This window comes from Ruditapes philippinarum, unplaced genomic scaffold, assembly GCF_026571515.1.
Source record: "Ruditapes philippinarum isolate M1 unplaced genomic scaffold, ASM2657151v2 ctg1785_1_1_1_1, whole genome shotgun sequence".
In the NCBI taxonomy this organism is placed as follows: domain Eukaryota; kingdom Metazoa; phylum Mollusca; class Bivalvia; order Venerida; family Veneridae; genus Ruditapes; species Ruditapes philippinarum.
The window spans coordinates 324,769-338,246 of record NW_026854096.1 but is presented as its reverse complement, the minus strand read 5'-3'; the positions used below and the strand labels follow the sequence as shown (position 1 = coordinate 338,246).

The 13,478-nt window shown below is 31.7% G+C and overlaps 1 protein-coding gene across 1 annotated transcript; it reads right to left on the bottom strand.

Moving 5' to 3' along the window:
* Positions 1 to 588: 588 nt before the first annotated feature.
* Positions 589 to 2,958, bottom strand: LOC132738919 (uncharacterized). The gene is made up of 3 exons (XM_060726533.1): positions 2,750 to 2,958; positions 2,323 to 2,490; positions 589 to 1,890 (listed from the first exon to the last, which is right to left on the bottom strand). Exons 1-3 carry the CDS (start codon positions 2,855 to 2,857, stop codon positions 1,444 to 1,446), a joined length of 723 nt encoding a protein of 240 aa, XP_060582516.1. The 5' UTR covers positions 2,858 to 2,958; the 3' UTR covers positions 589 to 1,443.
* Between the last annotated feature and the right edge of the window lie 10,520 nt (positions 2,959 to 13,478).

Below are 13,478 nucleotides of genomic sequence, written 5' to 3'. Positions count from 1 at the left end.
ACAGTAAAATATTTCAGATTAGTTTATGACGTCGATGTGTTGATTAACATGGTAAACAAAGGACCATAGTTTCAGTCACATAAATTTGTATATAAAATTCTTCTGATTTTCTTCAGCAAACTCAATTCAAAATTCAACCATTCAAAATGGTTTAAATACCGATGACAGATTTTATATAAACGTCGTTTCGACCATGATTAGTGGTAATAGGGGTTTACACAAATTTGTACGAGTATACAATAAAGAATATCCTTCAATGCCTGTCCTCGCTTAATCTTGCACAAATCAGTGATTTCACAAAATAATAAACCAAGTACCTGTTAAATTTTAAAAAGCGATGATTGTAATCAGTATGGTTTAAAGATTTAAAGAAAGCAAATTTGTCATAATGTTTATGTTTCCTTATTTATTGTAACTTTCGTTTTCATATCCTGAATAATCAATAAAGCGTGCTATTAAATCGTTAAGTAGTGTGGAGTTTAAAATAAAATGAGGAAGGAAAAAGGAAACGAACAATGAAAAATATTTGAAAAATGTGACATTTCGAAATTTTAGAAGGAAATGATGAAATAGACAGGACTGACAAAATATAATACATAAACTTTATTTACTGTATTTCTATTTATAGATGTAAAACAAAAGCTTTGCTATAAGATATAGTAATAAGAAGATTAAATCTTTGGAAGAAGTCATCATTAATAATCTATTGCTTGTATTTCAACTGATGTATATGTATGTGTAGCAGTTGTCAGTGTAAAGTCTGTGTCTACAAGACCTTCTCACGAAAGTGACATGATTCTGTTTCCTCACATAACGCTAGTGCTTGTTTAGCCCCAGGAAGCAGACTCAAGACTTGTTCCAATACTCTTCAAGCTTTCATCATAATTAGGCTCAGTTGTATTTAATGTATCAACTGTTTGAAATAGCCAGGTGCAGTTGCATTTCCTAAATGTGGTCCAATGTGTGTTACCCTTCTAAAATAGCCGCGGGCGTGTTTCTTTTTATTGTTTTGATATAGTAACAGTCATATCAACACTTAAAAGGTCATTTACTGGTGGAGGGAGACCTCGCTGTGGATATGTAAAATATAGGTTTTCTATGTGATTGAGTTAAACGAAAATGTCATAATGCCATTTTATTTTTACTCGCACCTCTTCAGCCAACCACACCAGAAATAGAGACAAAAACAATCCAAACCCACCAAACGCCTTCCTCACTTTAATGTTAGCCAAACCAACACAAAAAATGCAACTGTTACTAATCGTTTGTCCCTCTTTAAAAGACAGGCCATGTGAATTATCGTGTATTTCCAGTCTTTTCAACTGTGTACACATTTTCTCCACCGATGCCTGATGCATGCTCTATATCGCTGATTGATACCAACATCTCTGCCCGTCTAAACAAATCATCTCCTTGTAAAGGCTTCAGCTGAATTTGATTCATTCAGATCTCTCCAAATTCATTTTCAAGTTCTGTCGCAGACTTTGATGGTTTATTCATAAACATTTGGCAAAACTTATTACAAGTATGATTCTGTGTAACATCTCTTATTCCCGGATCTCGCTTGTCTCCGGGACCAAATTTACCTTCTCTCGAATGTATTGTCGGGTTGGTTAGGATGAATTCTGATTTGTCCTTTCTATATACACCTTGGAGACCACAAATTACAAAATTTCCTTCCGAAACAACGAAAGAATAATGACTAAATGCTTCTAAAATCAAACAACATTTATTTCCATCCAACGTATTTCCCCTTTTGTCAATGAAAGTGGTAAAATTTCCTTCAAGCTTTTCTTCAAAGGCAACATATTCATCTTTGTTGAATTTCTTGCCGAAGGCTACGGTAGATCTTGTGTCGATTTGTGTAACTGCAGGGACAACAAAACGTATCTAAAATGAAAATTGAGTCCACTAAATTTTCTTTACAACAAAACTTAGTATTCAATGGCCGATGTATGAAATATAATGCTTTGAATGTTGATATACCTGTATAGATGTATGCTTTACTTGCTATTTGGTTTTATGATTTTTATGTAATGTCATTCCGTTACTGTTCACCATTGTATAAAAACATCAGCATTGTTTAAAAACATCTATTACTAGTACATATATTAAATTATATAGATAATTATATGTTGTTTCTGTTAATTTAACACTTTAACATCAATTGAGCCTACAGTCTTCCAAATACTTGAGAGAAAAAAACGACGATAAAAATGTTAGAAATATTTTGCACATACTTAAACGTATAATATTTAGAATAACTGACGTTTCATCATATATTTGTAAAAAAAAGATAAAAAGTTAAAAATATTTACTAACCTTGCATGGAAATACTGTGGAAAGTTTGTTGAATTGAATGGCTATTTTTCGGCTCTGTTCACTGCAAAATCTATACATCTCAAAATCCTCTTGTTCACCACAGTAATGCCGCATACCCTTCACAACTACCGACCTTGGAATATAATCTTTACAGCTAAATGCCTTCCCCTGATAATAGATTAAACAAGATAGTTGAAATAAGATAGTTTCATTCAATATAAAGTGTTTATCATCTCTCATAATCCATTTATATTACCTTGATATTTGAAGTAATTTAAGTACTTAATTTATCAGACCCTTACATTTTCAGAAATCAATCAATCATTTTATCATTTCCCTTAAAAAAGAAGAGAAAAAAAGAATAAGAAATCACAAAACGTTTTAATCTCTTAGCATTATATGAAATCTTTCATTGAAAGTTGAATACCTTGTACACGTCAAAATAATCTCCTTCTCTATATGCCATCAAATCAAAGTGTGCCCGGTACCTGATTAGGCCCACCCAGTTAGCTGAATATGTATTATTTTCAAACATTTTAGTTAATTTCAAGAACAAAATAATGTATCTTTATTGTTAATTCAGATTTTTGAAATCTTAACTAACAGATTATATTTTGCCAAAAGAATTATTATAATGTAAACGAGTGAAAGTATTTTCTTATATACTCACTTTAGTAAAAATCCCCGGAAAATAAATAAATCTGTTTTGCGTTCATGGTCTCACATTTTCATTTCCTTATTTTTAGAATTTTAATGGGATCCTAGCCATTAAAATAATTGGACTTGACTCACGTGAATAATTCAAGTTTCAACAGGCAACTTGATACTAGTTATCTGCCATAGCAATTGAAACGTCCTCGGCTATTTTTCATAATAATCCCTACGGAAAGGGCCGAATAGTAACGATTGATGTAACATGTCATGCATTTATAAATAGCAAGCATGATCTAACTTGTAGTTAGTTCTGTTTCACGAAAGTTTGAACACTCTATCCATGTACGTAAATAAAATTGTCACATGAAATGAGATCAAATTCATTTTATCTAATTTCACCTGTAACGTCATTTAAATAGTCTTGTGACTACATTAAATTTTTCCACTCTACTGTAATTTGACTCAATTCAAGTAGCGTTAAATACATGCGGTGTGTCATTTACTGAAACTTAAGAAGTCGGCACAACGAATATATGAGCCGCGTCACGACGAAACCAACGTTATGCGTTTTCGACCAGCATGGAACCAGACCAGGATCAATGCTGTTCGCTATCAGTTTCTCTACTTGTAATATAGTTGGTAAGCGAAAAGCATGGATCCTGATCAGACTGCGCGGATGCGCAGGCTGGTCATGATCCATGCTGGTCGCAAACGCATAACGTTGGTTTTGTCGTGACGCGGCTCATATAATTATAGGCCCCATACTGGCAGAGGCAAATGAATGACAAAAATATTAAATTGATTTTTTTACACAAATCATGCTTAAATGACATTTTTTAAAGTCCTAGCACTAATTTCTGTATAAATACTATATATTTGGGTAAATAAAGACTCCGACAGAGTCATCGATTAGTTTTAAAACAAGTCAAGTAACAAGAAAAAAATACAATAACAGATATTGTTGACATTGTTAGAGTGAAAAAGTCTTAGTCATTCATTTGACAATGATACTTTAATGTGTTTAATAACTATAATTGTGAAATCTAAATGCTCTACAGTAACCTGACCCAAGTTGGGAAACCAACATTTTATTCTTTATAAGGAGAAAAGTATTGTTCCTGTGACTACTTAATGTATTCATTTTGAGGACATTTATAGAATAATAAACGAAGAAATGAAAATTTTGCCTGTGTCTTCCTTTAATTGATTTCATTTGAGTAAGATATGCTTACTGTCTTCAACTTTTTTAATAGTTTAAAAAAAAATGAGTCGAACTATTTATATATCTTACTTAAATCTGTCTTTTTTTAACTCAGGCCTACAGTGCATACCCGCATATATATATAACATTTATCGCTTGCAACTGATACAAATATATTTGTATCAGTTGCAAGCAAGCTAACCTAACACATTACATGCACTTATTTATAACATTATTTGAGTTTGCGAACGAGTTTTTATTTAAAGCAGGAAACAACGAGTCAGAGGTCCGCCGGTTCCCTTGTTGTTTATTGTAGTACGTTTTTATGTTTATTTGTTTTTACGACAAAAAGGGACGATAAAATGTGAGATAAATGGTTTTTTTACAAGACATATTGCTTTCAACTATTATGGGCATGCTTTTATACCGCTCCATTTGTTTTATATAATTAAACCGTTACCAGCAATGCAGGTAACTAAGGTATTTGAATATTATGTTACTATGGCGGCTGATTTGTTCCAGCTTCGCGAGGCGCCAGAGAAAAACACAAGATACGACAAAGTGATCACGATCGTTTTGTCGAAATTTCGTGCTTCTACTTATCGCTCTACTGACGAAATATAGAAAACACGAAAATACGACAAATTGATCACTTTGACGTATTTTTTCGTATTTTTTTGTTTTCGCCTTTCGTCAGCGGGGCGCTAGGCAAAAAAAACAAAAATTCGACAATGTGTCGTACCTTTGCTCTGCGGGGCAAAAATATACGACATATGTGACTTTTTTATTGCTACAACTCTTTTACACTGTTCTATGCTCTACTTTTAAATTAGGCATATCCAAAATGGAGTTTCTCAAACGAGAATTCATCTCAAGTTTTGTAAACTAATACTAGCTCATTCATTGTTGCAGTATAAAGGTGAACTTGGGTGCTATCCATTATATTTGTTAATAGATATGTAAGTACTTTTAAATATTGGTTTAAACTATTGAATACAGATAATATCATTTATCAAAATGATCTGGAACAATGTAATTAAAATGGTACAAAACCTGGGCATATCATGTAAAAATGTTTGCTCGGTAAATGTGAAATTTCCGAGAACATTTAAAGTAAAAACAATCATATCAAATTCAAACAAACAGTTACAGATTGTCCTAAGTAAATGGTTAATTGATACTGCTGTTTATGTTTCAATACCTTATATGCATATGTTAAAACAAGTTATATCTATGTGCTCTCTTTAATAACGAAATCACGTATACCTATGATTTGATGATGGCACCTGTTACTGACCCTTTTTTCACTGCTAATTTATTTAACAGAAAATATGCGAATCTCCCCTTATCCCATCATGCCATTAATCAGACTGGTTATGAAAATCCTGAGCTTGTTGAACTAAATGCATCTAAACTTCAGCATATACCCCTTTCAAAATACCTAAAATACAGCTCACCTATATGTGTTGAACCAATAAAAAGGTTTCTAAAGTTGTCGTATCGACCCACATTATTGCTCCAATACTTACCACTTATTTCAATAATAGCATTCTAAACAAAACATTTCCTTAATCGTTCAAAAATACCAAAACCATTCCTATACATAAAACGGGTACTAAATGTGATAGAGACCCATGTTCATATTTCCCTTGATATCAATCATTCTTGAACGTCATGTCAGTTCGCATTTAAAGCAATACCTTGAAGAAAATCAGCTTCTATACCAAAGTAAGTCTGGATTCAGGTCAAATCATTTATGTCAAACTGCACTGATTAGAATTATTGATGACTGGATTACAGCTATAGAAAAAAATGAAATAGTTGGTTCAATTTACCTTGATCTCTCTAAAGCTTTGACTATGTGGATTACTCCATTATTATTCAAAAGCTTAGAATATGTATGACCTAGACCCTTCATCAGGTGCTGGTTTTCCTCCTATTTAGATTGCAGAACCTTACAAACTTACATATCCGGTTTATATTCAGAGTCAAGTTCAGTAACTACTGGAGTTCCTCCGGGCTAAGTGTTTGGTCCTATACTGTTTTCAATCTATATTAATGGCCTGCCCTTGTCTATGGAAAAAATAGAAACTGATATTTTTGCTGATGACACCACCCTTTCAACCTCTGATGTATCCATTAACAGGGCAGTTGAATCTCTTACTCATGATCTTTTAAATGCCAACAAATGGTGTGATTTGAATCGCATGTCTATCAATGCTAACAAAACTAAGGTCATGTATATTTCCTCAAACACAAGCAAAATTATATAATTATGAATGTAATCCTTGTTTTTCGTATTAAACAGAGCAAATTGTTTGTAGCTCTGAAGAAAAACATTTGGGTACTACCATTAATAATAACAACTTGTCTTGGCAAAGCCATATTGATAATGTTTTCAAAAAAATGCAACTCATTGCTACATTTATTATGTCGTATAAAATTATTCATATCTATGCATGTACGTAAAATGTTTTACAGTGCATATATTTTACCACATCTTGACTGTTGTTGCATAATTTAATGTAACTGTACGTCTTTTCTAGAAGATAAACTCATTAAGTTCCAAAAGAGAGCTGCAAGACTAATCTAATTCTAGACAAAGATTATGACACTCCATCTGCTGAGCTATTTTCTGAACACCGCTGAATGACCTTTTCACAGAGGGTTGTTTTTCAAAAAGCTATTATGATGTTTAAAATAATGAATAATCAGGCGCCTTCCTATTTATTGAATAATTTCATTTTATCGTCATATGTTCATACCCGCATTTGATTTTCAACTTTACACCCCTAGATCGCAAATACTGACCATGCAATTCGTAAGTATTTTGTTTATTTTGGATCTTTAATTTGGAACGGCCTTCCTGATTATATCAAATGTGCTACATCTGTGAACCGACTTAAAACCTTATACTTGAGATATTATTACACATCGATGTATACAAATTGATAATCTCCTGCATTTACAATTATGTATTTTAATAGTTTAAATAAGTTTAATTTATATTGTTCCTTATTGAGGGCCTCATGGAAGACTGATATGTTGTTCAAATGAGTTCTCTCGTTAAATATAGACCTATATTATTATTATTATTATTATTATTATTATTATTATTATTATTATTATTATTATTATTATTATTTATGGACTGAGTCTGTCTGGTTTGGTCAAGATATGTTGGAAAAACAGGAACATCTGTTTCAAGTATGTGATATGAACGATATTAAAGATGAATATCATTTTTTACTTAAATGTAAATTATCTTGATATGTTTCGTGTTGAAATACAGTTATATCTTATATTTTATATAGCTATTTGTATTTATCATATGGCATTGTCATAAAATGTTACATCTTACAACAGAGAAAAGCGTAATTCCTGAAGAACGCTCGAAACAGCAAAACGGATACTTTGAAGGCTTGATTTGATTGAACCTGTTCATGAACGATAATGGTAAATGCAAGCTACCGTCCACACACACCTAGCACCAGCTTAAGCAGAGTCTGAAAATGATGACATTTTGAATTCACATGTGTTCATATGACGATGAGCCTTTAATGAGGCACTATCGCGCCATTCCTAAGCAGCGGCATATTTTTCCCAAGTAAAAGAATGCGTGTGCCCTAAACGAGAAAGCAATTAATGGACGGAACTCAAATACATGTATATTACATCATAACATGTTTAATGATTTGTCCATTCTCTCTCTAAGGAATCGTGTAAACACACTTGCTTATCCCGTGTATTATTTAATTTGATGAATTAACAAGACATACATATTGTTTAAATTTATTTAAAAAAACCTGTTCTGTTCTGTTTGTAATAACCTTACTATGTGACATTGTTGCACCCATTGCGTTATGTTGGTCATTGTCCTCTCGCTTATCAGACAGGTAACCTAAGCTTGTAACCTTAAAACCTCAAGGTCGATCATGACTATAAAATATGGGTCATTAACTTACAATCTCGTATAAAAGATGGTTTATTTATCCGCTAAATATTACCCATTGATATATTTGGTGCAACAACATAACAAATATGATGATGAAACATCACTAAATGATAAACTCTTAACATTTTGAAGACAAAATGCCATTGAAAAGGTGTATGTTTCCTTCAATATAAAATATAACAACTGTTAGATCGCGGCAAAATTCATGTCCCATATTCAGAGCTCCTAAAGTAAACCAATGTACATTCTGCTCCGCATTACGACCAGTTGACTTACAGGTCCTTGATGTCACGTTAAGGTAGGCAGTAAATGATACCAGTCTGTCTATACATAGTCACGTGACATATCATCTAAGTTCAACAATTTGTTAACCTCCACATATAAGCCATCATACACTTTGTTGCAAGTTGATAATTTTCATTCCCAGGTATGTTATTTCTTTATTTATTAAATGACGATGATTAAATATAAATTTCTTTAAGTGAATATTGTCTACATCTGCATCCATTATCCTATATAATGCTTGTCCGAAATACCTTATATTTGAGATCTTATTTCAGATATTGAATGAAGATAGATATAATACTAAATTTATTGAACAAGTTGAATAAAATTATATTATGCGAGCCTCTGGCAACAACTATTTTGTTTTATTCAACGAGTTAAGTATAATATGCATTGAATCTGCATGGATACAATATTCTATTAAATAAGAAAAGTTGATGCGCCTATAGTATCAACACCAAAATTAACGCGTTTTAATTGAATACAAGAAAAGCATTAATGCAAAGCATCAAAGGGCGCCCAAGCAAGAAATGCAGCAAGTGAAGATGAAATAGTAGACATCTGATGACCAGATATTCTTATAAACTTTTCAATGGTTAATTTATTTATTGCTACAACTCTTTTACACTGTTCTATGCTCTATTTTTATTTTAGGCATTTCCAATATGGGGTTTCTCAAACGAGAATTCGTCTCAAGTTTTGTAAACTAATACTAGCTCATTCAATGTTGCAGTATAAAGGTGAACTGGGGTGCTATCTATTAAATTTGTTAATAAATATGTAAGTATTGTCAAATATTGGTTTAAACTATTGAATACAGATAATATCATTTTAAAAAGGTATTTATCAAAATGATCTAGAACAATGTAATTAAAATGGTACAAATTCGGTACATATCATGTAAAAATGTTTGCTCGGTGAATGTGAATTTCCGAAATCATTTGAAGTAAAAACAATCATATCAAATTCAAACAAACAGTTACAGATTGTTCCTTATATGCATATGTAAAACAAGTTAAATTTGTGTGCTTTCTTTAATAACGAAAACACGTATACATGCACATGATTTGATGATGGCAACCCTTTTATCACAGCAAATTTATTCAACAGACAATTTGCGAATCTCCACCAATCCCATCATGCCATTAATTAGACTGGTTATGAAAATCCTAAGCTTTTTGAACTAAATGCATCTAAACTTCAGCATATACCCCCTTTCAAAATACCTAAAATACAGCTCACCTACGTGTTGAACCAATTAAAATCGATAGATATTACAAAGTCATGTGGGTCAGATGGTCTCAGTGCAAGGTTTTTATAGTTATCGGCCCATATTATTGCTCCCATACTTACCACTATACTCAATAATAACATTCTCAACAATATATTTCCTTAATCGTTCAAAATGTCAAAGTCATTTCTATACATAAAAATGATTCTAAAAGTGATAAAAGAAATTAAAAGCCAATTTCTATACTTCCCTTGATATCACTTATTCTTGAACGTCATGTCAGTTCAAATTTAAAGCAATACCTTGAGGATATCAACTTCTATACCAACGTCAGTCTGGATTCAGGTCAAAGAATTCATGTCAAACTGCACTGATTAGAATTATTGATGATTGGATTACAGCAACTGACAAAAAAGAAATAGTTGGTTCAATTTTCCTTGATCTCTTTAAAGCGTTGTCTATATGGATCACTCCATTATTATTCAAAAGCTTAGAATATGTATGACCTAGACCCTTCATCAGGTGCTTGGTTTTCCACCTATTTAGATATTTGCAGAACCTAACAAACTTACATATCTGGTTAAAATTCAGAGTCAAGTTCAGTAACTACTGGAGTTCCTCAGGGCTCAGTGTTTGGTCCTATACTGTTTTCAATCTATATCAATGGCCTGCCTTTGTCTATGGAAAAAATAGAAACTGATATTTTTGCTGATGACACCACCCTTTCAACCTCTGATGTATCCCTAAACAGGGTAGTTGAATCTCTTACTCATTATCTTTTAAATGCCAACAAATGGTGTGATTTGAATCGTGTCTATCAATGTTAACAAAACTAAGATCATGTACATGTCCTCAAAACACAAGCAAAATTATATAATTATGAACGTAATCCTTGTATTTCGTACAAAACAGAGCAAATTGTTTGTAGCTCTGAAGAACAAAATTTAGGTATTACAATTAATAACAACTTATCTTGACAAAGCCATATTGATAATGTTTTCAAAAAAATGCAACTCATTGTTGAATTTCTTATCTCGTATAAAATTATTCATATCTATGCATGTATAGTGTAAAATGTTTTACATTGCATATATTTTACCACATCTTGACTGTTGTTGCATAATTTAATGTAACTGTACGTCTTTTCTAGAAGATAAACTCATTTAATTCCAAAATAGAGCTGCAAGACAATCTAATCTAATTCTAGACAAAGATTATAACACTCTACCCGCTGAGCTACTTTCTGAATACCGCTGCATGACCTTTTCAAAGAGAGTTGTTTCTCAAAAAGCTATGATGATGTTTGAAATAATGAATAAACAGGGGCCTTCCTATTAATTGAATAATTTCATTTTATCGTCAGATGTTCATACTCTTATTTGATTTTCAAATTTATACCCCTAGACCAAATACTGACCAATTCGTTAGAATTTTGTTTATTCTGGATCTTGAATTTGGAACGGCCTTCCTGATTATATCAAGTCTGCTACATCTGTGAACCGTTTTAAAACCTTATACTTGAGATATTATCACACATCGATCTATACAAATTGATAATCTCCTGCATTTACAATTGTGTATTTTAATAGTTTGAATAAGTTTAATGTATATTGTTCCTTGTTGGGGGGCCTCGTGGAAGACTGATATGTTGTTCAAATGAGTTCTCTCGGTATATATAGACCATTATTATCATTATTATTATTATTATTATTATTATTATTATTATTATCATTATTATTATTATTTATGGACTGAGTCTGCCAGGTATGGTCAAGACAGTATGTTGGAAAGACAGGAACATCTGTTTAAAGTATGTGATATGAACGATATTGAAGATGAATGCCATTTTTTACTTAAATGTTAAGTGCATAAAAAATTTCGAACAAAATATGTCAACGTTAAAAGTATGCTCATACATACTTTCAAATTAACGTAGGCATCTAATTCCTTAACTTTGAATTATCTTGATATGTTTCGTGTTGAAATACAGTTATATCTTATAAGATTTCAAGATTTTATTCCAAATACATGTGGGTATTATACCCATGAGTACACAGCATACATACAAACATACATACATACAGAAACATAATATCAAGGTCATTAAACATATTTAACATATATTTAACATTTACTTTATATTTGAGACCGAACAGAATAATTATATTACAGCAAGGTTTAAATGAAGCACAAGTTTTGCATAATGATATCAATTAAGTAACATTACATTTACCTTCCTAGCTACTATAATTTACGAATATTCAACATTTGTTCTTAGTTCAAACATTTTAAAGATGAACATTGATAATTTTCTTATAATATTTTCATTTTGATTTGTTAACAATTCAATAAATGTTGGTATATTTGGTTTTTTCCAAAATATTTATCTATGAGCTGTTTTCTCAAAACATTCTACTGTGGACATTCTAATAATACATGAAATTTATCTTCTAGTTTTAAGCAAATATTACATTTTCTTTCATTATAAGGAATTGCTTCAGGTTTATGCCATCTACCAGTTTCTACTTTCAATCTATGCGGAGAAGTCCTGAAACGTGATAAAGATTTCCTAAATTTTTCAATATTAACCATTGACAAATATGATTTAAAACCAAAATCACAAACATTGTTGCACCCATGTCGTTATGTTGGTCATTGTCCTCTTGCTCTTGGTGAATCTCTTAAAGTTGCATACCAATTTTGCATAAATATATCTGTTAATCTTTGCTTTACTACTGATAAGATAAATTTATATCTCCAATATCCTGATAATCCATAATTCATGGAAACCTAAGGATTGTAACAAAATCATAACAGACTTAGCCCAGGACATCGAATTTGGTTTAAGTTCTAAATCTCTACACATAAGATCATATACAACTTTGACATATTTTGTAGCTATTTGTATTTATCATATGGCATTGTTATAAAATGTTACATCTTACAACAGAGAATAACGTAATTCCTGAAGAACGCTTGAAATAACAAAACTGATACTTTGAAGAATTTATATGATTGAACCTGTTCATGAACGGTAATAGTAAATACAAGCTACCATCCACACACCCTTAGCACCGGCTTAAACAGAGTTCAACATTTAAACACGAAAATGATGACATTTTGAATTAACATGTGTTCATATGACGATGAGCCTTTAATGAGACACTATCGCGCCATTCCTAAGCAGCGGCATATGGTTCCCAAGTAAAAGAATGCGTGTGCCCTAAACGAGAAAGCAATGGACGGAATGCCAAAAACATGTATATTACATCATAACATGTTTAATGATTTGTCCATTCTCTCTCTAAGGAATCGTGTAAACACAGTTGCTTATCCCGTGTATTATTTAATTTGATGTATTAACAAGACATACATATTGTTTAAATTTATTTAAAAAAACCTGTTCTGCTCTGTTTGTAATAACCTTACTATGTGACATTGTTGCACCCATGTCGTTATGTTGGTCATTGTCCTCTCGCTTATCAGACAGGTAACCTTGTAACCTTAAAACCTTAAGGTCGATCATGACTATAAAATATGGGTTATTAACTTTCAATATCGTATAAAAGATGGTTTATTTATCCGCTAAATATTACCCATTGACAAATTTGGTACAACAACATAACAAAATGATGAATGCCAAACTCGAAGACAAAAATGCCATTGAAAATGTGTATCGTATCTTGTAATATAAAACATAACAACTGTTTGATCCTGACCCATATTCAGAGCTCCTAAAGTAAACCTAAGGCTATAAATGTATATACCCGTCTCATGTTGACTTAAATGTCCTTGATGTAAGTCGGTCTATATATTGTCACGTGACTTAG

Coding starts and splice junctions, on each gene's coding strand:
- LOC132738919 (XM_060726533.1), bottom strand. CDS start 2,857: ATGTTTGAAAATAATACATATTCAGCTAACTGGGTGGGCCTAATCAGG. Junction 2,491..2,749: donor ATTATTTTGACGTGTACAAG/GTATTCAACTTT, acceptor ATCTATTATCAG/GGGAAGGCATTTAGCTGTAA. Junction 1,891..2,322: donor CCACAGTATTTCCATGCAAG/GTTAGTAAATAT, acceptor TTTTCATTTTAG/ATACGTTTTGTTGTCCCTGC.